The 21,625-nt window shown below is 45.6% G+C and overlaps 1 protein-coding gene across 2 annotated transcripts in view; it reads left to right on the top strand.

The window, feature by feature from the left end:
• LOC126194805 (sodium-coupled monocarboxylate transporter 1-like) overlaps positions 1 to 21,625 on the top strand; it is a 196,175-nt gene that overhangs the window by 146,408 nt on the left and 28,142 nt on the right. For both annotated transcript variants that reach the window (XM_049933119.1, XM_049933118.1), the window contains exon 14: positions 20,104 to 20,296. In XM_049933119.1, the coding sequence (XP_049789076.1) occupies positions 20,104 to 20,296 (193 nt within the window). The remainder of the gene's footprint in view (positions 1 to 20,103; positions 20,297 to 21,625) is intronic.

Below are 21,625 nucleotides of genomic sequence, written 5' to 3'. Positions count from 1 at the left end.
TGCCCATCTAACCTGTGCAAGTCTGTTCACTTCCGACTAACTACTGGAACCTACATCCTTCTGAATCTGCTTACTGTATTCATCTCTTGGTCTTCCTCGACACTTCTTACTCCTCGCCCCCTCCACTTCGCTCCAATACTAAACTGGTGATCCCTTGATGTCTCGGAATGTGACCTATCAACGGATCCCTTCTTTTAGTCAAGTTGTGCAACAAATTTCTTGTCTCCCCAATTCTGTTCTCTACCTCCTTATTAGTTACGCAATGTACCCATCCAATTTTCAGCATCCTTCTGTAATACCACATTTCAAAAGCTACCATTCTTCTCTTGTCTAAACTATTTATCGTCACTTCCATACATGGCTACACTCCATAAAGATCAGAATATACTGCCTAACTCTACATTCGATGTTAACGAATTTTTCTTCAGAAACGCTTTTGTTTCCTTTCCCAGCCATCATTTTGTATCCTTTCTACTTGGAACATCATCAGTTATTTTGCTGCCCAAACAGCAAAATTCATCTACTGCCTTTAGTGTCTCGTTTCCTACTCTAATTCTCAAAGCATCAACCGATTTAATTCGACTGCATACGATTATCATTGTTATCCTTTTGTTAATGTTGATCTTACGTCCTACTTTCGAGACACTGTACATTCCCTTCAACCGCTCCTCAAAGTTCGTTGCTGTCTATGACAGAATTAGAGTGTCATCGGCAAACCTCAAAGTTTCTATTTCCTGTTCCTCAATTTTAATTCTTACTCCAAATTTTTATTTGGATTCCCTTCGTACTTCTATTACAATTACTGTGCTAAAACTAACTACAAAGAGCTTCAGTGGTCAAGAGTTTTCAAAAGAGGCAGAATTAGTAGTGGATATCTTTTGTAATGGACCTGGAACTAAAGTGAGTGAACTGCTTGTTGGCTGAAGTACCTGATACAGAATGTAGCTAGAGCTGCAGTTTCGAATTGTAGGTCATGTGAAGCTTACTATTTATGCTCCCAGAGTTGACACAGTACGGTCTCACAGGGCACTGAACGGGCATTTGGTGGCTGCTCAGAGCACTGCTTTAAGATCTCGCAGGCGGCGCCTTCTCGACGTCGGCAGACGCAGCAGACGGCGTCTTCGTAATTCCTACCTTTCGTCTTTATATGTGTGCTATACATGTGATTTTGTAAATTCTTCGAAGACAAGGGAGTAATGTTTGTGGCAAGCACAAAACAATTTCATCTCTTTGAATCAAATTTATTGAGGCTACTGCACAGCTTCACGTCACTACGGAAAGAATATCTGTCGAATGATGTGATGAAAGGAGCTGCGCGTTCTTTTCAGCGAATATTCCTGCGTGAATGTTACCTCTCTAACTACCGCATACCACCCACAATTAAAGTCGAAATCAATCAAAATGGTTCTCGGTCAAGGTAGCTATTGCTTTCACTTTTGCCACATCGCGACAGCGTACACATTACCGTCTCACAGGGTTTAGTCTTCTCATAAGTTTAAGAAAGTTTTTTGCACACATTTTCAAGAATTATTTCTTCCATCGGTGTTTTGCAACATTTAATCAAGTTAATGCCCCGACACTATTTTACACACTCACGAGGAAACACGCCAGAAACTCATTACGTCGTGTCCCCGTTTCTCGATGCCCTTGCCCCCGCAATGCCACACGGCGTCCGGCTATTGGATATACTTCTCAGCGGATCTGTCTCGCTTCTGCGCCTTCCCTTCAATAGATTTCGTTCTGTACCGTTTGGAATCATCTTTAGACAACCCTCCCCCCCCCCCCCCCCAATCACCCAGAGAGAGAGAGAGAGAGACAGAGAGAGAGACTCTCTAATCGGCTTTCGGTTTAATACTTTTAAGCCCTTTTTGTAATTTCTGTAAACTTTAAATTTTGACTTCTTTGCCGCCTCCCACCACTCAAATGGTTTCCTCGTGACGTTCTCTCACTCTGGCCTCCAAGCAGTGAACAATACAAATTTTCCTACGTGCCGCCATGTTACGCACTCTTTCGTACTCCACATAAAAATCAGAAAAAAAAAAATTCCATCGCCTCTTAAATGAAGCATGATCGTTACAGCTTCATAACGACTAATAATTTCAGAAATATAGATTTTCAAAGTCAATACTTCCTCATTAAAATCTCGAAAAAGGAGTTACAAATTAAGGATAAACCAAAGATAAACACGATCGGCCACGAGCTGCCAGAAGGAAACGACATCAAACGAAAACCGATTAAATAATGTAGCAAAGCGGATAACGTCACTTCTACGGCTCTGACTATGTAGAATAAAGAACCAGTGTCTTGTGAAAATTATGTGTCAGTCCCATAACAACCGGTTCTGCAACATTACCCCTTTCCGAAGTAGTGAAGTCATATGAAATACTTCTAGCAATGTTTTTCCTTCACATCTTCAGTCTCTTCATTGTGTTGTAGAAGTTGCCCACTCTCTGCTGTCTATCAGGATGGAGGCCGAGGAACCTCTGAGGCGTCGCCAGCCGCAGTAAAACAGGATTAAGTATTACTTCATTCATTTCTCTGAATGCATCTCGTAGCCGTGTCTTCGGCAGCGACTGGTGGCCTAGCAAGCCGACGAGGAATCTGCTGAACCCAGTGGCTGCCTCAGGCTGATGTATCTCGCTGCATCAACCCTGCGCCCACAGCAATGACTTCTGGTAAGTAGATTGTCGCCTTTGGTGTGGAACGTGTACCCAGTCGGAAGCTTTGATCGAAGATGGCGGTGACCACAATGCATGTATCATACGCTGTTCTGCGAGTACACTGTACATCCCACATCCTGCCCATGTTGTCCTATTGGATGGACCGCGATGTCGGATGCCTTGAGGTTGTGTTGAATGCTGATCCTGGCCGTCGACAGGCTGTCTGACCCAAGTTATGCTGAAGTTCAGAGCAGTTTGTGCTGCAAGCTCGAAAGGTGTTGGTAGGCACCTGCTCTAGCCATCAGTAGCGGCTGGTACTGGAGGATGGCTTCTATCATTTGTTTCTACGGGTCGGTGGTCATCTCGTAAGTTGGCAGGAATATGACCAGTCCTAGAATAATCTCAGACACAAGATGTTACGATACAGTAATCAGAGAATCGAGTGCGGACGACGTGAATGTCATTGATTTTACTGATCGATTGACACTATCCTGGCGAGCTGGACTATTTATGGCGCTGAGGAGAGTTTCTGCTTCTTGACATAATTCGTTATGATCAAATCGGTTCTGGCCTTTAGGAGTTGTCAGCGCTCTTCCGTTATGCCACCTTGGCTTAACCACTTTGTATCAGTGTTTTAACTGGTTTGTCACATCCTTGATGGGTGTTATTGCATTTTCCTTAGCACTTTCTACATCATGTTTCGAGAGCAGTGGAAGCAGGTTGGTCTGCACTTATCTAACAGTTTTCTGCTGAGCTCACTCGCAATCACACACAGAAGTGTGTTGCACTTTTGGTGACCGACTAACCACGTCGTAATGTTTACGCCTAGTGGCTGGCTTGTATTGGTACTTCCATGTACTTGACCAATCTCGATATGTCTGGACTTACTTTCTTGCTGTTGGAGAACACAAGTATGCATCTATCCTTGGGATTATGTCTACTCCTGCATGCAGTTTATTTTCCCCGGCAGGATGGTATCTACACCAGGAATATGCAAGGTGTTACACTGTTCGCAATGTATACGTGGTTCGATGTACACCAGGATGGGTTTACTGTACTTCCCTGGTCACCAAACTCCCCGGATTAAAACCCAATCGAGAATCTGTGGGATCATCTCGATCGGGCTTTTCCCATCATGGATCCTCAACCGAGATATCTAGCGCTGCTGGCCAAGACACTGGAGCTTGCATGGCTCCACATCCCTGTAGGTACCTTCCAGAACCTCACTGATTCTTTTTCTGCACGTTTGACAGGTTTGTGACTTTACAGGTATAATTAAAGAGAATTGTGTACTTTATGAGTTCAGCAGTCAGAAAGGCACAGCCGTACGCTTAATCTGAATGTCACAGATTTCGCTCAGATTGCTACCGACCAGAAAATTTTCAGAGTCCTGCCTTGCCCCCATTCGCAAAATTCATCATCAGTGATACTCCACTTTTTCAGATTAGACTTGCACGTTGTCACCCCTGTTATGAACCTGTTGAGGTTCTTTCACTTCCTGTGTTGGAAATGGCAGCCTGATGGTGGCTTCTCTTTTCCTATCCGTAATCCTCCCGAAGCCTTTGTACGCCGCAGCTCAGTTTGGCAGGCTTCTGCTGAACTTGGAATTGGTGGTGCTGTAAGTAGGAAGCTCTATCTGGATTTCAGTCGAGGTGGATAGGCGTGAGTTCCGAACAATGAACGCCTTGGCTCTATTTCTTGCTTCTTCTCTTTATTCTCTGCTGCTACTTCTGATATCCGGAGGTGCTGCACTCACGAATGGAAAGATCTTGTTGATCGGTGTTGATCTTAGACACAATGTGAGTATGTGGCTTGTCCCATGAAGAGCTACATCAAATTGGTTAGCATGTGCAGAATTGCTCCAGGATGATGCTGTGTACTCCTTAGCAGAGAACACAGAGCAAGTGCGAATGTACAGAGGACGGTGGCTGCGTTCCCAAAAACACTACAATTGTTAACGGTGCTCATTCGACTGAAAGTGGCTTCATTAGCAAACACTATTAATAGGATTACTCTCCTGTTTGCAATTTTCTATCGAGAAAATTCCAGTCGTCGTCCTTCATCTCCTTCTCGAATGTGATGAAAAATGGCTCTGAGCACTATGGGACTTAACTTCTGAGGTCATCAGTCCCCTAGAACTTAGAACTACTTAAACCTAACTAACCTAAGGACATCACACACATCCATGCCCTAGGCAGGATTCGAACCTGTGACTGTAACGGTAGCGCGGTTCCAGGCTGTAGCGCCTAGAACCGCTCGGCCACCTCGGCCGGGGAATGTGATGAAAAGACTGTAAACAATGATAGAGGCAATACATTGTATGTACTGTATTGTATGTTAACCAGGGACCTAGAAACGACGCAGAGGCTCCGTCCCCGCCGCAGCCGCAGTGGTCCACAATCCCACGGCGACTACCGCAGTCCACTTCACCCCTCCGCCGCCCCACACCGAACCCAGGGCTACTGTGCGGTTCGGCCCCCGGTGGACCCTCCACGGAACAACTCACACCAGACGGGTGTAGCCCCTGTGTTTGCGTGGTAGAGTAATGGTGGTGTACGCGTACGTCGAGAACTTGTTTGCGCAGCAATCGGCGACATAGTGTAACTGAGGCGGTATAAGGGGAACCAGCCCGCATTCACCGAGGCAGATGGAAAATCGCCAGTTCACCGGACCTCGACACAAATCCGCCGGGCGGATTCGTGCCGGGGACCATGCGCTCCTTCCTGCCCGGAAAGCCGTGCGTTAGACCGCACGTCCAACCGGGCGGGCTAAGGCAATACATACTTAATGTCCGCCATATTCTTGTATTCGAGTAGAAGTCAATGTCTGTTTGTTAAAGAACTACTGTCTGCCAAGCGAGTAGTGAATTTTATTTCATCCACACACTGTTCATCTACACGTTCATATGAAATACACTGGTGGAAAATAATCGCAATATCAAGAAGTTGTGGGACATAAACGAAACTTGGTAGACGTGTGTCTACTTCTGAAAGATGTGAGGCTAGTAGCGCCTCTATAAGGATGCAAATCGAGTTTGCTTTAAATACTCGCTGTAACGGTCGTGAAAGTTAGTTACCCTCAGACTGGACGTGATGAGCTGATGTTAGTCAAGAATGCCCTTAAGGCAACAAAGACGCCATTACCAACACCTCATTGAATTCGAACGAGGACGCGTAATAGGGTTACGGGAAACTGATTGTTACTTTTGCGATACAGCAGAAAGACTTGGCGTAATGTAGCCACTGTACATGATTTCTGGGAGTGGTGCTCACGAGGAAGTCAAAACAAGTTTGGGTTCTGGACGGCCACGTGGCACTAACGAGACGGAAGACCATAATGTTTGGGGTGTGACTCTGGCGCATCGTACTGCATCTGCAGCAGCAATCTGAGCAGCAGCCGGCTCCATAATGACACAAGGAACTGATTTACAAATCGCTTGCTTCGAGATCAGCTCCGAGCCAGACGCCCTGTAGCAGGCGTTCCACTGACCCCAGACCACCGCCATTTGCGACTTCATGGCGTCTACCAAGAGCTCACTGGAGGGCCGGGTTGCGGTCTGTTGTGTTTTCTGATAAAAGCTGCTTCTGTCTTGGTACCAGTTATGACCGTTTGTTTGTTAGAAGGGAGCCAGTTGAGGGCCTCCAACCAGTCTGCGCGCTATACGCACTGGACTTACACCTGGAGTTATGGTCTAGGGTATGATTTCTTACGACAGCAGGAGCACTCTAGTCCACGCTGACTGCAGATTCGTACGTCAGTCTTGTGATTTTACCTGTTGTGATGCCATTCGTGAACAGCATTCCAGGAGGTATTTTCCAACAGGATAACGCTCTTGATGTGAAATTTAAAATTTTCCCGTTGAATTAAATGTTCTAAGAGATTTCGGGATTGCATCCGCTCCTCGTAAACTTCATTGCACGATATTTAAGGCAGATACCTGCCAGTCATCTTCAGGTGAGTCGTCGAAGACAGGCTGCAATCCCGAAATCTCTTCGAACAGGATAATCCTTGACCACATACTGCAGTTGTAACCCAACATGCTCTACAGAATGTCGATGTTTTGACACTGACCAACATAGTGCAACAGGCATGGAACTCTAGCCCACAAACTAATATCCGGTACCTGTACAACACAATGCATGCTCGTTTTCATGCCTGTATTCAACATTCTGGCCATTACACCGGTTATTAATGTACCAATATTTCACATTTTCAGTGGATTATCTTGCGCTTACATTAACCTGTGATCCTGGAATGCTAATCACTTACATTTGTTGCCAAGACAAATGTCTTCCGCAAATGTCACTGCTCTGCATCGATTATTTCGTGGTGTTGTGATTTTTTTCCCCATCAGTGTATTTCACCCATACACCAATTGCACGTTCAGATGAAATATGACTGCTGCTCACTGCACCAGTCTCTTGCAGTTTAGTGAAAACACGAGTAAACATTCTTGAACCCAGTACTTCATGATTTGGGAATCGTCTACCATATTCTTTTCAACGACCAGCCGCGTTTCCTTTACATAACCCGCACACTCATGCCACAGTCATATAGTAAGAATTTCTGTACATGTGCGGCATGCTTAAACGATACAGCACAGTTGGCCGACAAATCACGATCACAGTTGTAAAGTTCCACTTTTTCAATTCAACCACACCTTCACAACCGTAACTCCGAAGAACAAATTACAATCGACAAATAAATTTATATCAGTTGGAGGACCAGCACCTGAAATGAAGACTTACCTCCATTGAGCTATGTTTATGACCAATGAAAACTAGACATGTTTTTTGGTACTTTTTATCCAAATTAGTCTGTAATACTAACACATAAAATATTTACTACACTGCTACGCAATACTTAAGGACGAAAGTAAGTGTTGCATAAAGTGACACTGCCAAGAAGCATAGCTCGCTGAAACTTTTCCATAGATAGAAAAACGGCTACAGTGTACTAAAGAAGGTAACTGAAAGAGCTTCGCAATGCGGCAAAAAGAAATGACATTTTTGGTCAAATTCAGTAATTACCCAGAAGTCACTGCGATATATGATGTTCCCTTGGACATTACAAAAAACGATACATGTTTCTTAATGGGGTGTGTGACCATCATGGGCGGCAATGCGTATTCTGCAAAATGTCCTCATGCTTGCCACTGCTTTGTTCTGGAGTTCTTGTGCTAGGGGGATTCATTTTTCCGCCATCGAAGTTGATAAATGGGGGATGGTTGCTGGTAGACGTAGACCTGCAACAATACGTTCCCTCAAAGTAACCCACACGTGCTCGATAGGTTTTAAGAAGGGGTAACCGGAGACCAACCGGTTGTCCGAATATGCTCTCGTTTCAACAGCTCCGTCACGTGCGGTGTTGAATGCGGTCACATAACATCATCCATAAATCGTTAGGTACGAATGCACTCCTGAAGACACACCTGGGGAAGAAGTACAGAATCACATTAACATGTTTAAAGATTTGGAGGTCAGTACGCGCATGGAATATTACACTACTGGCCATTGAAATTGCTACACCAAGAAGCAGATGATAAACGAGTATTCATTGGACAAATATATTATACCAGAACTGACATGTGATTACATTTTCACGCAATTTGCGTGCATAGATCCTGAGAAATCAGTACCCAGAACAACCACCTCTGGCCGTAATAACGGCCTTAATACGCTTGGACATTGAGTCAAACAGAGCTTGGATGGCGTGTACAGGTGCAGCTGCCCATGCAGCTTCAACACGATACCACAGTTCATCAAGAGTAGTGACTGGCGTATTGTGACGAGCCAGTTGCTCGGCCACCATTGACCAGACGTTTTCAATTGGTGAGTGATCTGGAGAAAGTGCTGGTCAGGGCAGCAGTCGAACATTTTCTGTATCCAGAAAGGCCCGTACAGGACCTGCAACATGCGGTCGTGCATTATCCTGCTGAAATGTGGGGTTTCGCAGGGATCGAATGAAGGGTAGAGCCACGGGTCGTAACCCATCTGAAATGTAACGTCCACTATTCAAAGTGCCATCAGTGCGAACAAGAGGTGACCGAGACGTGTAACCAATGGCACCCCATACCATCACGCCGGGTGATACGCCAGTACGGCGATGACGAATACACGCTTCCAATGTGCGTTCACGGCGATGTCGCCAAACACGGATGCGACCATCATGGTGCTGTAAACAGAATCTTTATTCATCCGAGGAAATGAGTTTTGCCATTCGTACACCTAGGTTCGTCGTTGAGTGCACCATCGCAGGCGCTCCTGGCTGTGATGCAGCGTCAAGGGTAACCGCAGCCATCGTCTCCGAGCTGATAGTCCATGCTCCTGCAAACGTCGTCGAACTGTTCGTGCAGATGGTTGTTCTCTTGCAAACGTCCCCATCTGTTGACTCAGGGATCGAGACGTCGCTGCTCGATCCGTTACAGCCATACGGATAAGATGGCTGTCATCTCGACTGCTAGTGATATGAGGCCGTTGGGATCCAGCACGGCGTTCCTTATTACCCTCCTGAACCCACCGATTGCATATTCTGCTAACAGTCATTGGATCTCGACCAACGCGAGTAGCAATGTCGCGATACGATAAACCGCAATCGCGATAGGCTACAATCCGACCTTTATCAAAGTCGGAAAAGTAATGGTACGCATTTCTCCTCCTTACACGAGGCATCACAACAACGTTTTACCAGGCAACGCCGGTCAACTGCTGTTTTTCTATGAGAAGACGGTTGGAAACTTTCCTCATGTCAGCACGTTGTACACGTCGCCACCGGCGCCAACCTTGTGTGAATTCTCTGAAGAGCTAATCATTTGCATATCACAGCATCTTCTTCCTGTCCGTTACATTTCGCGTCTGTAGCACGCCATCTTCGTGGTGTAGCAATTTTAATGGCCAGTAGTGTATCTCTGCTCACAGCGTAACACCTGAACAACGGAAACGATCACGTTCCATCATGTTCCTGGGAGTATTACATGTTCTTACCTCTCGCCATATGAGGATGCTTCCATTACTATAAAACAGGATCGTTTGACGGTTCGTGTGTTGTGGGGTCGGAAGTGATAATGTTCCATGCGCATACTCACCTCCAAATCTTTGAACCTGATACACTCACCGGTCAACGTCATTGTGACGCTGTACTCCCTCCTCATGTGTGTCTTTTCTGTGGTGCATTCGCATTTCATAATTATGTGCGACCGCACTGAACGGCGAAGGTGGGGGAACACTAGGAAGGGGTGGATATTCGACAAATGGACCGGTCTGCCCGTTCCCACGATTTGAGGGGAGGTTTACGATCTTTTGGTTCAAAAAATCGATATCTTTTAATTGCATTTTTGATCCATAAAAGTGTTTGGAATCCACCCCTGAAACGGTTTTTCCGAATACGGAACGGAAATGTTTGTTATTCGCGGTTGAAAAAAAATGCATCTGCCTGAAATCGGCCTTTTTCCCGCACCAGATTTTTTCTTTCGGAGGACGAGTTATTGTACCGGTGCTTGGGAGGAAACACACAAAATTCAAATGAAAGTTTGAACGCGTGTGTATGGAAGTTAGCCCCCAATCATTTTCATTCTGGTGTGAAGACTGTGGAGATTATGACTTTCCTGGCAGTGAGCAACTTCAACGAAGGGTATTGAGCAGTTCTGAAGATCATGACAACGACGGACGTCACCCTGGGACTCTATTCGCCGCAGTTCGCCAAGCATTCGGACGACCACCGGATTCAAGCGGCCGAAAACCGCTTGTCACCGGCCGTACGAGCGGCTCTGGAGCAGCGCAGGATGGCCCAGATCGAGCAGAAGGCCCTCTATAAGGAAGAGGAAGGACTAGTTTATGGAATCGGAATATCAGATTGAACGTACGTTGCATAATATTGCATTTATATGTAGTCAAAACTTCAAACGCGTTTTTCTCGAAATGACTTTTTTTTTATCGAGGGGTATGGTAACTTCAAATCTACTGAACCGATTGGCATGATTCTTTGTTTCCAATGAAGCTAAGTGAATTGTCTTGGAGTTGTACCACTTTTATTCAGATCCATCAACTATAAATATTTTTAGTTGGCCGATGAATTCTAAAAATCGATGAAAGAAACTCTATTTTTTTCAAATGGCCGCCATATTGTTTCCTATGGTCCAATTAACTTAAGCTACGTACACCTCCTTAAGAATCTTATACACTTCGCTAACCTCAACTCAATTAGGATTCCAGAAGAGCCGGCTGACCTGTGACATACAGCGCGTGGAGGTCTACGTCGGAATTTTGTTTCGTTCCGACGGCACTTACGCATTTCCTCTTCGACATTTCTGGTAAAAAAAATTCCAGTTTGTAGAGGAAATAGCAAAAAACATTTTGACCAAATTCGATATTGATATCTATAACACACTCGAGAAAAAAATTCTCAAAAAAGCCATCGAGCACGTGCGGGATATGCTGGTGGGACGTATTGCAACACGTCCGCATGAATCAACGACCATCCAACAGATGGAGATCGCGGCTGTTGGAGGAATGGAGCCCCCTACCATAAAACACATTAGTAACCTTGCGGCCAGCGTGGCAGCACGTTGCAGAACATGCATCGCCGTCCGTAGTGGTCGTACACCATATTAAGAACCATATACCGCCTTTCGTAATGTCCAGGGGACCATCATAACACGCTGTGACTTCAGTGTAATTGTTGTCTTTGAATAAACGTGTTATTTCTGCTCGTCTCATTGCGTATTTTCTCCAATTAACATCTTTCTACGCCTAAGCCAAGTTTCATCGAGCTGTGGCGGCGACATGTCATAACAAAGTTACTTTCTTCCTTAAATTTTGCTCACCAGTGTACTTCTCCTATGATCCCCTGTATAGCGTAGCATTCCTCTCGACATGAACCATTTATTACTGCAACCTACATCCTTCTGAATCTGCTTAGTGTACTCATCTCTTGGTCTCCCTCTACGATTTTTACCCTCCACGCTGCCCTCCAAAGCTACATTTGTGATCCCCTGATGCCTCAGAACATGTCCTAACAACAGGTTTCTTCTTCTTGCCAAATTGTGCCACAAATTCCTCTTCTCTCCAATTCTATTCAGTACCTCCTCATTAGTTATGTGATCTACCCATCGAATCTTCAGCATTCTTCTATAGCACCACATTTCGAAAGCTTCTATTCTCTTCTTGTCCAAACTATTTATTGTCCATGTTTCACTTCCATACATGGCTACACTCCATACAAATACTTTCAGAAACGACTTCCTGACACTTAAATCAATACTCGATATTAACAAATTTCTCTTCTTCAGAAACGCTTTCCTTGCCATTGCCAGTCTACATTTAATATCCTCTCTACTTCGACCATCATCACTTATTTTGCTCCCCAAATAGCAAAACTCCTTTACTACTTTAAGTGTCTCGTTTCCTAATCTAATTCCCTCAGTATCACCCAACTTAGTTCGACTACATTCCATTATCCTCGTTTTGATTTTGTTGATGTTCATCTTATATCCTCCTTTCAAGACACTGTCCATTTCGTTCACCTGCTCTTCCAAGTCCTTTGCTGTCTCTGACAGAATTACAATGTCATCGGCGAACCTCAAAGTTTTTATTTCTTCTTCATGGATTTTCATACCTACTCCGAATTTTTCTTATGTTTCCTTCACTGCTTGCTCAGTATACAGATTGAATAACATCGGGGATAGACTACAACCCTGTCTCACTCCCTTCCCAACCACTGCTTCCCTTTCGTGCCCCTCGACTCTTATAAGTGCCATCTGGTTTCTGTACAAATTGTAAATAGCCTTTCGCTCCCTGTATTTTACCCCTGCCACCTTCAGAATTTAAAAGGGAGTATTCCAGTCAACATTGTCAAAAGCTTTCTCTAAGTCTACAAATGCTAGAAACGTAGGTTTGCCTTTCCTTAATCTTTCTTCAATGATAAGTCGTAGAGTCAGTATTACCTCACGTGTTCCAACATTTCTACGGAATCCAAACTGATCTTCACCGATGTCAGCTTCTACCAGTTTTTCCATTCGTCTGTAAAGATTTCGCGTCAGTATTTTGTAACTGTGACTTATTAAACTGATAGTTCGGTAATTTTCACATCTGCCAACATCTGATTTCTTTGGGATTGGAATTATTATATTCTTCTTGAAGCCTGAGGGTATTTATCCTGTCTCATACATCTTGCTCTACAGATGGTAGAGTTTTGTCAGGACTGGCTCTCCCAAGGCCGTCAGTAGTTCTAATGGAATGTTGTCTACTCCCGGGGCCTTGTTTTGACTCAGGTCTTTCAGTACTCTGTCAAACTCTTCACGTAGTATCGTATCTCCCATTTCTTCTTCATCTACATCCTATTCCATTTCCATAATACTGTCCCCAAGTACATCGCCCTCGCATAGACCCTCTATATACTCCTTCCACCTTCCTGCATTCCCTTCTTTGCTTAGAACTGGGTTTCCATCTGAGATCTTGATATACATACAAGTGGTTCTCTTTTCTCCAAAGGTCTCTTTAATTTTCCTGTAGGCTGTATCTAGTATATAGTATCTAGTGAGATAAGCCTCTACATCCTTACATTTGTCCTCTAGCCATACCTGCCTAACCATTTTGCCATTCCTGTCGATCTCATTTTTGAGACGTTTGTATTCCTTTTTGCCTGCTTCATTTACTGCATTTTTATATTTTCTCCTTTCATCAATTAAATTCAATATTTCTACTGTTACCCACGGATTTCTACTAGCCCTCGTCTTTTTACCTACTTGATTCTCTGCTGCCTTCACTACTTCATCCCTCAGAGGTACCCACTCTTCTTCTACTGTATTTCTTTCCCCCATTCCTGTCAATTGTTTCCTTATGCTCTCCCTGAAACTCTGTACAACCTCTGGTTAAGTCAGTTTATCCAGGTCCCATCTCCGTAAATTCCCACCTTTTTGCAGTTTCTTCAGTTTTAATGTACAGTTCATAACCAATAGATTGTGGTTAGAGTCCACATCTGCCCCTGGAAATGTCTTACAATTTAAAACCTGGTTCCTAAATCTCTGTCTTACCATTATATAATCTATCTGATACCTTCTAGTGTCTCCAGGTTTCTTCCATGTATACAACCTTCTTTTATGATTCTTGAATCAAGTGTTAACTATGATTAAGTTATGCTCTGTGCAAAATTCTACCAGGCGGCTTCCTCTTTCATTTCTTACCCCCAATCCATATTCACCTACTATGTTTCCTTCTCTCTCTTTTCTTACTATCGAATTCCAATCAGCCATGACTATTAAATTTTCGTCTCCCTTCACTACCTGAATAATTTCCTCTAGCTCATCATACATTTCATCAATTACTACGTCATCTGCAGAGCTAGTTGGCACATAAATTTGTACTACTGTAGTAGGCGTGGGCTTCGTGTCTATCTTGGCCATAATAATGCGTTCAATATCCTGTTTGTAGTAGCTTACCTGCACTCCTATTTTTTTATTCATTATTAAACCTACTCCTGCATTACCCCTATTTGATTTTGTATTTATAACCCTGTATTCATCTGACCAAAAGTCTTGTTCCTGCTGCCACCGAACTTCACTAATTCCCACTATATCTAAGTTTAACCTATCGATTTCCTTTTTAAAATTTTCTAACCTACCTGCCCGATTAAGGGATCTGACATTCCACGCTCCGATCCGTAAAACGCCAGTTTTCTTTCTGCTGGTAACGACGTCCTCTTGAGTAGTCCCCGCCCGGAGATCCGAATGGGGGACTATTTTACCTCCGGAATATTTTACCCAAGAGGACGCCATTATCATGTAACCATACAGTAAAGCTGTCTGCCCTCGGGAAAAATAGCGGCTGTAGTTTCCCCTTGCTTTCAGCCGTTCGCAGTACCACGACAGCAAGACCGTTTTCGTTAGTGTTACAAGGCCAGATCAGTCAATCATCCAGACTGTTGCCCCTGCAACTACTGAAAAGGCTGCTGCCCCTCTTCAGGAACCACACGTTTGTCTGGCCTCTCAACAGATACCCCTCCGTTGTGGTTGCACCTACGGTACGGCCATCTGTATCGCTGAGGCACGCAAGCCTCCCCACCAGCGGCAAGGTCCATAGTTCATGGGGAACTGTACCATAGTTTCCATGAAACCTAATTTTGTTAAGTAATTGTTGTTCTTCACACAGCCAGCCAAAAATTGCATCCCAATATAAGGTTAAGCTCAAAAATATACACTCCTGGAAATTGAAATAAGAACACCGTGAATTCATTGTCCCAGGAAGGGGAAACTTTATTGACACATTCCTGGGGTCAGATACATCACATGATCACACTGACAGAACCACAGGCACATAGACACAGGCAACAGAGCATGCACAATGTCGGCACTAGTACAGTGTATATCCACCTTTCGCAGCAATGCAGGCTGCTATTCTCCCATGGAGACGATCGTAGAGATGCTGGATGTAGTCCTGTGGAACGGCTTGCCATGCCATTTCCACCTGGCGCCTCAGTTGGACCAGCGTTCGTGCTGGACGTGCAGACCGCGTGAGACGACGCTTCATCCAGTCCCAAACATGCTCAATGGGGGACAGATCCGGAGATCTTGCTGGCCAGGGTAGTTGACTTACACCTTCTAGAGCACGTTGGGTGGCACGGGATACATGCGGACGTGCATTGTCCTGTTGGAACAGCAAGTTCCCTTGCCGGTCTAGGAATGGTAGAACGATGGGTTCGATGACGGTTTGGATGTACCGTGCACTATTCAGTGTCCCCTCGACGATCACCAGTGGTGTACGGCCAGTGTAGGAGATCGCTCCCCACACCATGATGCCGGGTGTTGGCCCTGTGTGCCTCGGTCGTATGCAGTCCTGATTGTGGCGCTCACCTGCACGGCGCCAAACACGCATACGACCATCATTGGCACCAAGGCAGAAGCGACTCTCATCGCTGAAGACGACACGTCTCCATTCGTCCCTCCATTCACGCCTGTCGCGACACCACTGGAGGCGGGCTGCACGATGTTGGGGCGTGAGCGGAAGACGGCCTAACGGTGTGCGGGACCGTAGCCCAGCTTCATGGAGACGGTTGCGAATGGTCCTCGCCGATACCCCAGGAGCAACAGTGTCCCTAATTTGCTGGGAAGTGGCGGTGCGGTCCCCTACGGCACTGCGTAGGATCCTACGGTCTTGGCGTGCATCCGTGCGTCGCTGCGGTCCGGTCCCAGGTCGACGGGCACGTGCACATTCCGCCGACCACTGGCGACAACATCGATGTACTGTGGAGACCTCACGCCCCACATGTTGAGCAATTCGGCGGTACGTCCACCCGGCCTCCCGCATGCCCACTATACGCCCTCGCTCAAAGTCCGTCAACTGCACATACGGTTCACGTCCACGCTGTCGCGGCATGCTACCAGTGTTAAAGACTGCGATGGAGCTCCGTATGCCACGGCAAACTGGCTGACACTGACGGCGGCGGTGCACAAATGCTGCGCAGCTAGCGCCATTCGACGGCCAACACCGCGGTTCCTGGTGTGTCCGCTGTGCCGTGCGTGTGATCATTGCTTGTACAGCCCTCTCGCAGTGTCCGGAGCAAGTATGGTGGGTCTGACACACCGGTGTCAATGTGTTCTTTTTTCCATTTCCAGGAGTGTAGATGTAAGGACGTTGCCACAGTACTTTCTGTTTACAGACATATTTGCATTCTTCCTGCGCTGTCCAGTGGATTAGAATACGTAGCCCACGATCAGCTAAGAAACGACCTAAGTACAAACAATTACTAGGTTTCCGTAAACATCGCGGTATAAAATATGCCACAATGAAGGTAACAGATCACCTGAAGATTGCCATGGATGCACAAAAGGCAGCTATCATGGTTTTCTTAGACTTCTACAAAGCGTTTGACATGGCCAACTACGACATTTAGCAGTATAAATTGGTCGCCAAGTCCAGTGCAATGGTTTCGCTGATAGCTTACGTCTTCTGAGCGAAGTGTCTTGGTCACAGAGGAGGCGGGTAGTATCAGACGTCGCCCATGGTTTGGTATTAGGTCCTATATGTTTTTCATTGTATGTAAATGATGTATTAGGTTTTTCGTACCGCAAATACCACATCTACGTGATGATCTCCAGCTGTATCTACAGGGTGTTTCAAAAATGACCGATATATTTGAAACGGCAATAAAAACTAAACGAGCAGCGATAGAAATACACCGTTTGTTGCAATATGATTGGGACAACAGTACATTTTCAGGCAGACAAACTTTCGAAATTACAGTAATTACAATTTTCAACAACAGATGGCGCTGCGGTCTGGGAAACTCTATAGTACGATATTTTCCACATATCCACCATGCGTAGCAATAATATGGCGTAGTCTCTGAATGAAATTACCCGAAACCTTTGACAACGTGTCTGGCGGAATGGCTTCACATGCAGATAAGATGTACTGCTTCAGCTGTTCAATTGTTTCTGGATTCTGGCGGTACACCTGGTCTTTCAAGTGTCCCCACAGAAAGAAGTCACAGGGGTTCATGTCTGGCGAATAGGGAGGCCAATCCACGCCGCCTCCTGTATGTTTCGGATAGCCCAAAGCAATCACACGATCATCGAAATATTCATTCAGGAAATTAAAGACGTCGGCCGTGCGATGAGGCCGGGTACCATCTTGCATAAACCACGAGGTGTTCGCAGTGTCGTCTAAGGCAGTTTGTACCGCCACAAATTCACGAAGAATGTCCAGATAGCGTGATGCAGTAATCGTTTCGGATCTGAAAAATGGGCCAATGATTCCTTTGGAAGAAATGGCGGCCCAGACCAGTACTTTTTGAGGATGCAGGGACGATGGGACTGCAACATGGGGCTTTTCGGTTCCCCATATGCGCCAGTTCTGTTTATTGACGAAGCCGTCCAGGTAAAAATAGGCTTCGTCAGTAAACCAAATGCTGCCCACATGCATATCGCCGTCATCAATCCTGTGCACCATATCGTTAGCGAATGTCTCTCGTGCAGCAATGGTAGCGGCGCTGAGGGGTTGCCGCGTTTGAATTTTGTATGGATAGAGGTGTAAACTCTGGCGCATGAGACGATACGTGGACGTTGGCGTCATTTGGACCGCAGCTGCAACACGGCGAACGGAAACCCGAGGCCGCTGTTGGATCACCTGCTGCACTAGCTGCGCGTTGCCCTCTGTGGTTGCCGTACGCGGTCGCCCTACCTTTCCAGCACGTTCATCCGTCACGTTCCCAGTCCGTTGAAATTTTTCAAGCAGATCCTTTATTGTATCGCTTTTCGGTCCTTTGGTTACATTAAACCTCCGTTGAAAACTTCGTCTTGTTCTAGGCGGTGGAATTCCAACACCAGAAAAATCCTCTGTTCTAAGGAATAAACCATGTTGTCTACAGCACACTTGCACGTTGTGAACAGCACACGCTTACAGCAGAAAGACGACGTACAGAATGGCGCACCCACAGACTGCGTTGTCTTCTATATGTTTCACATCACTTGCAGCGCCATCTGTTGTTGAAAATTGTAAGTACTGTAATTTCGAAAGTTTGTCCGCCTGAAAATGTACTGTTGTCCCAAGCATATTGCAACAAACGGTGTATTTCTATCGCTGCTCGTTTAGTTTTTATTGCCGTTTCAAATATACCGGTCGTTTTTGAAACACCCTGAAGTGCAAAACCAGCAAAACTGAAGACAGCTTTCAAGGATCTGAGTACCGGATCTATACACTACGAAAATGGACGCAAAATACGGGGTCACATCTCAGCCAATCCGAAACCTAAGCGACGCTATTTGGTCAGTCTAGGCTCATTGGCCCGAAATATCGGGAATCTCTACCGTCTCTAATGCTAAATGGGGCAACTATCAACTTATCCCCGTCAGCAAGTCGAGGAGTAATAACAGATGAAAGTCTAAATTGGACTGAGCACGCGACTACAGTGTGCAAGATAGCATCAGCATCTTTCCATGCCATAAAAAAATGTAAAAAGCTCTTGACCCGAAAAGGAAACTTGAGTAAACATACCTCCAGTTATTGATCACAGCGATGTTATCCGGCAAGGTCTTTCTCAGGAAAGCCTATAGCACCTGGAACTAACTATGAATGCCTGTGCTCGTTATATCTGCGATGTTTGATTCCTTGTCCATATTTCATCATCATATGCACTGGTATCCTGGCTGCCTGCAAACAAGTGCAGAACATTCCATACCCTGTGTCTTCTCTACTGTCCTTTCAACGTACACTGTCCCTAGTATCTCTTCTCGACCACAACGCTTTCGTCACAACAACATCGCAGAAAAATCCACACCCATCAGATCAAAATCCTCTCTGACTCACTTCACGTTCGAGCCACTTCCTTGGACGCCTTTCAGTTGCAGGAACCCGACTCTGGAATAACCTCCCGCGCTATATTGGAGAACTGAATAGCATTTCCAGCTTCAGAAGACAATTAAGGAAATATATGGTAAAGTAACAATAAGGATGAACATTGTCCCTCTGCACACCCGTTGCTCTGTACATCCCTCTTTCCAACCTGATCTTCGTCATTTCCCAATATTCTTAGTCGGTGTACTCTCCTTAAATTTCCTTTTCCCAGAACTCGCGCCGGCCGCGGTGGTCTCGCGGTTCTAGGCGCGCAGTCCGGAACCGCGCGACTGCTACGGTCGCAGGTTCGAATCCTGCCTCGGGCATGGATGTGTGTGATGTCCTTAGGTTATTTAGGTTTAAGTAGTCCTAAGTTCTAGGGGACTGATGACCACAGCTGTTAAGTCCCATAGTGCTCAGAGCCATTTGAACCCAGAACTCGCTATATCACGAAACATCTATTTTGTCCACCTATAAATTCTTCTTATATCTGCCACTATCATTATTGCAGGGGTTGAAACTACCGCTTCAGTTATTTTCACACGACCGGTTTCGGACTATTATAAGCCCATCCTCAGGTGCTTATGAGCGCTCATAGGCAGCACACTGCGCCTGGTACACGCGGCGATCGGGGGCCACAGCACAGTTACGACACCTGAGGATGGGCTTATACGAGTCCGAATCCGGTCGTGTGAAAATAAAGTATTTTACAACTGAAGCGGTATTTTCAACCCCTGCTATAATGCTCAGTTGCAGATTTTCTGCCAACAGGATTGATTCTATTATCATTATTGTTATTATTGTCACTATTATTACTAGTATTATCACTTTTACTGGCAGCAGCTGCAGAAATACAAGTACTGCCAGTATTAACTTTATTTGTTAGTGAACAGTATTATTTGCTCACACACCACTTCATGGACTCAAATAATTTTAATACTATTTGTCACATCAAAACTGTTACTTCTTAGGTAACTGTGATATAAGAAAGGTACTATACTGGTGAAACTCTGGACTGATGTGAGAGAGGGCCTGGTGGCCCTAATCAGACCAGGTCAAATAAATAAATAAGATACTTGTGCTCGTAGTGTATAGCATTTCCTGTGGACTGCTTGCAGTGACGTGTGGTCTGGATACCGGGTGTCTCCCATGTGGTACACGATGATTGGCTGGACGATCATGCTGGTGGTTTCCCTGCTGGTGAGCCTCGTGGTGCGACCGGGGGAGGAGGAGCCACGGCCAGGGTCCAACCTGTTCAGTCCGCTGGTGCGGCGCTGGCTGCCCGTAGATCCACTCGAGAAGAGCTACAAGGTACACACTGGCAGAACTACTTATGCATACAACCTCTTCTAACTACTGTTCAGTACATGGTACTACATGTTAGAGTGTCTTCCCATTACAACGACGTTTGGAGTGCGGGAGGAATGACAACTTAGATGCATCCTTGAATGCTGTGATTGGTCTAATCTTGCCTTCACGATCGCTACACGACCGATAAATGGGGGGCTGAAGAATATTTCTAGATTCTTCACTCAGTACTTGCTCTCCAGGATCACGAGGAAGCAAACTTCGGGCATCCGCAGTTGAAGGTATGGATCCTCGAAAAAATAAATCGCAAACAGTTGTTGTATTATCCTTTAATAGTACTACCCGCTTCTCAGTGATGGAGTTGCATGTTCAGGTACATCTAAATAAAGAGGAGTAACACATGAAGGATTGAGAAATTATATAAACAAAAAATAGAAATGGCAACAATCTAGGGAGGAGAAAATACACTCAAGTGCCAAAGATACTGGTATAGGCATGCGTATTCAAACATAGAGATATGTAAACAGGCAGAATACGGCGCTGCGGTTGGCAACGTATACAAATGGAAACAAGTGCCGGCCATTGTGGCCGAGCGGTTCTAGGCGCTTCAGTCCGGAACCGCGCTGCTGCTATGGTCGCAGGTTCGAATCCTGTCTCGGGCATGGATGTGTGTGATGTTACTTAGGTTTAAGTAGTTCTAAGTCTAGGGGACTGATGACCGTAGATGTTAAGTCCCATAGTGCTCAGAGTAATTTGAACCATTTGAGCAAACATGTGTCTGGTGCAGTTGTTAGAGCGGTTAGTGCTGCTAGAATGGCAGGTTATCAAGATTTAAGTGAGTTTGAACGTGGTGTTTTAGTCGGCGCACGAGCGATGGGACACAGTATCTCCGTGGCAGCGATGAAGTGGGGATTTCCCCGTGCGAACATTACATGAGTGTACAGTGAATATCAGGAATCCGGTAAAACACCAAATCTCCGACATCTCTGCGGCCGGAAGAAGTACGGCACCAACGACGACCGAAGAGAATCGTTCAACGTGAAAGAAGTACAATCATTCTGCAAATTGCGTCAGATTTCAATGCTGGGCCATCAACAAGAGTCGCGGAGTGAATCATTCAAGTAAACATCATCGATATGGGCTTCCGGAACCGAATGCCCACTCGTGTACCCTTGATGACTGCACGACACAAAGCTTTACGCCTCACCTGGGCCCGTCATCACCGACATTGGACTGTTGACGACTGGAAACTTGCTGCTTGGCCGGACGAGTTTCGTTTCAAATCGTATCGAGATGATGGACGTGTACGGGTACTGAGACAACCTCATGAAT

The sequence above is a fragment of the Schistocerca nitens genome, chromosome 7, assembly GCF_023898315.1.
Source record: "Schistocerca nitens isolate TAMUIC-IGC-003100 chromosome 7, iqSchNite1.1, whole genome shotgun sequence".
Lineage (NCBI taxonomy): Eukaryota > Metazoa > Arthropoda > Insecta > Orthoptera > Acrididae > Schistocerca > Schistocerca nitens.
Note: the sequence above shows the minus strand (reverse complement) of the source record. Positions and strands in the feature narration are given on the sequence as shown.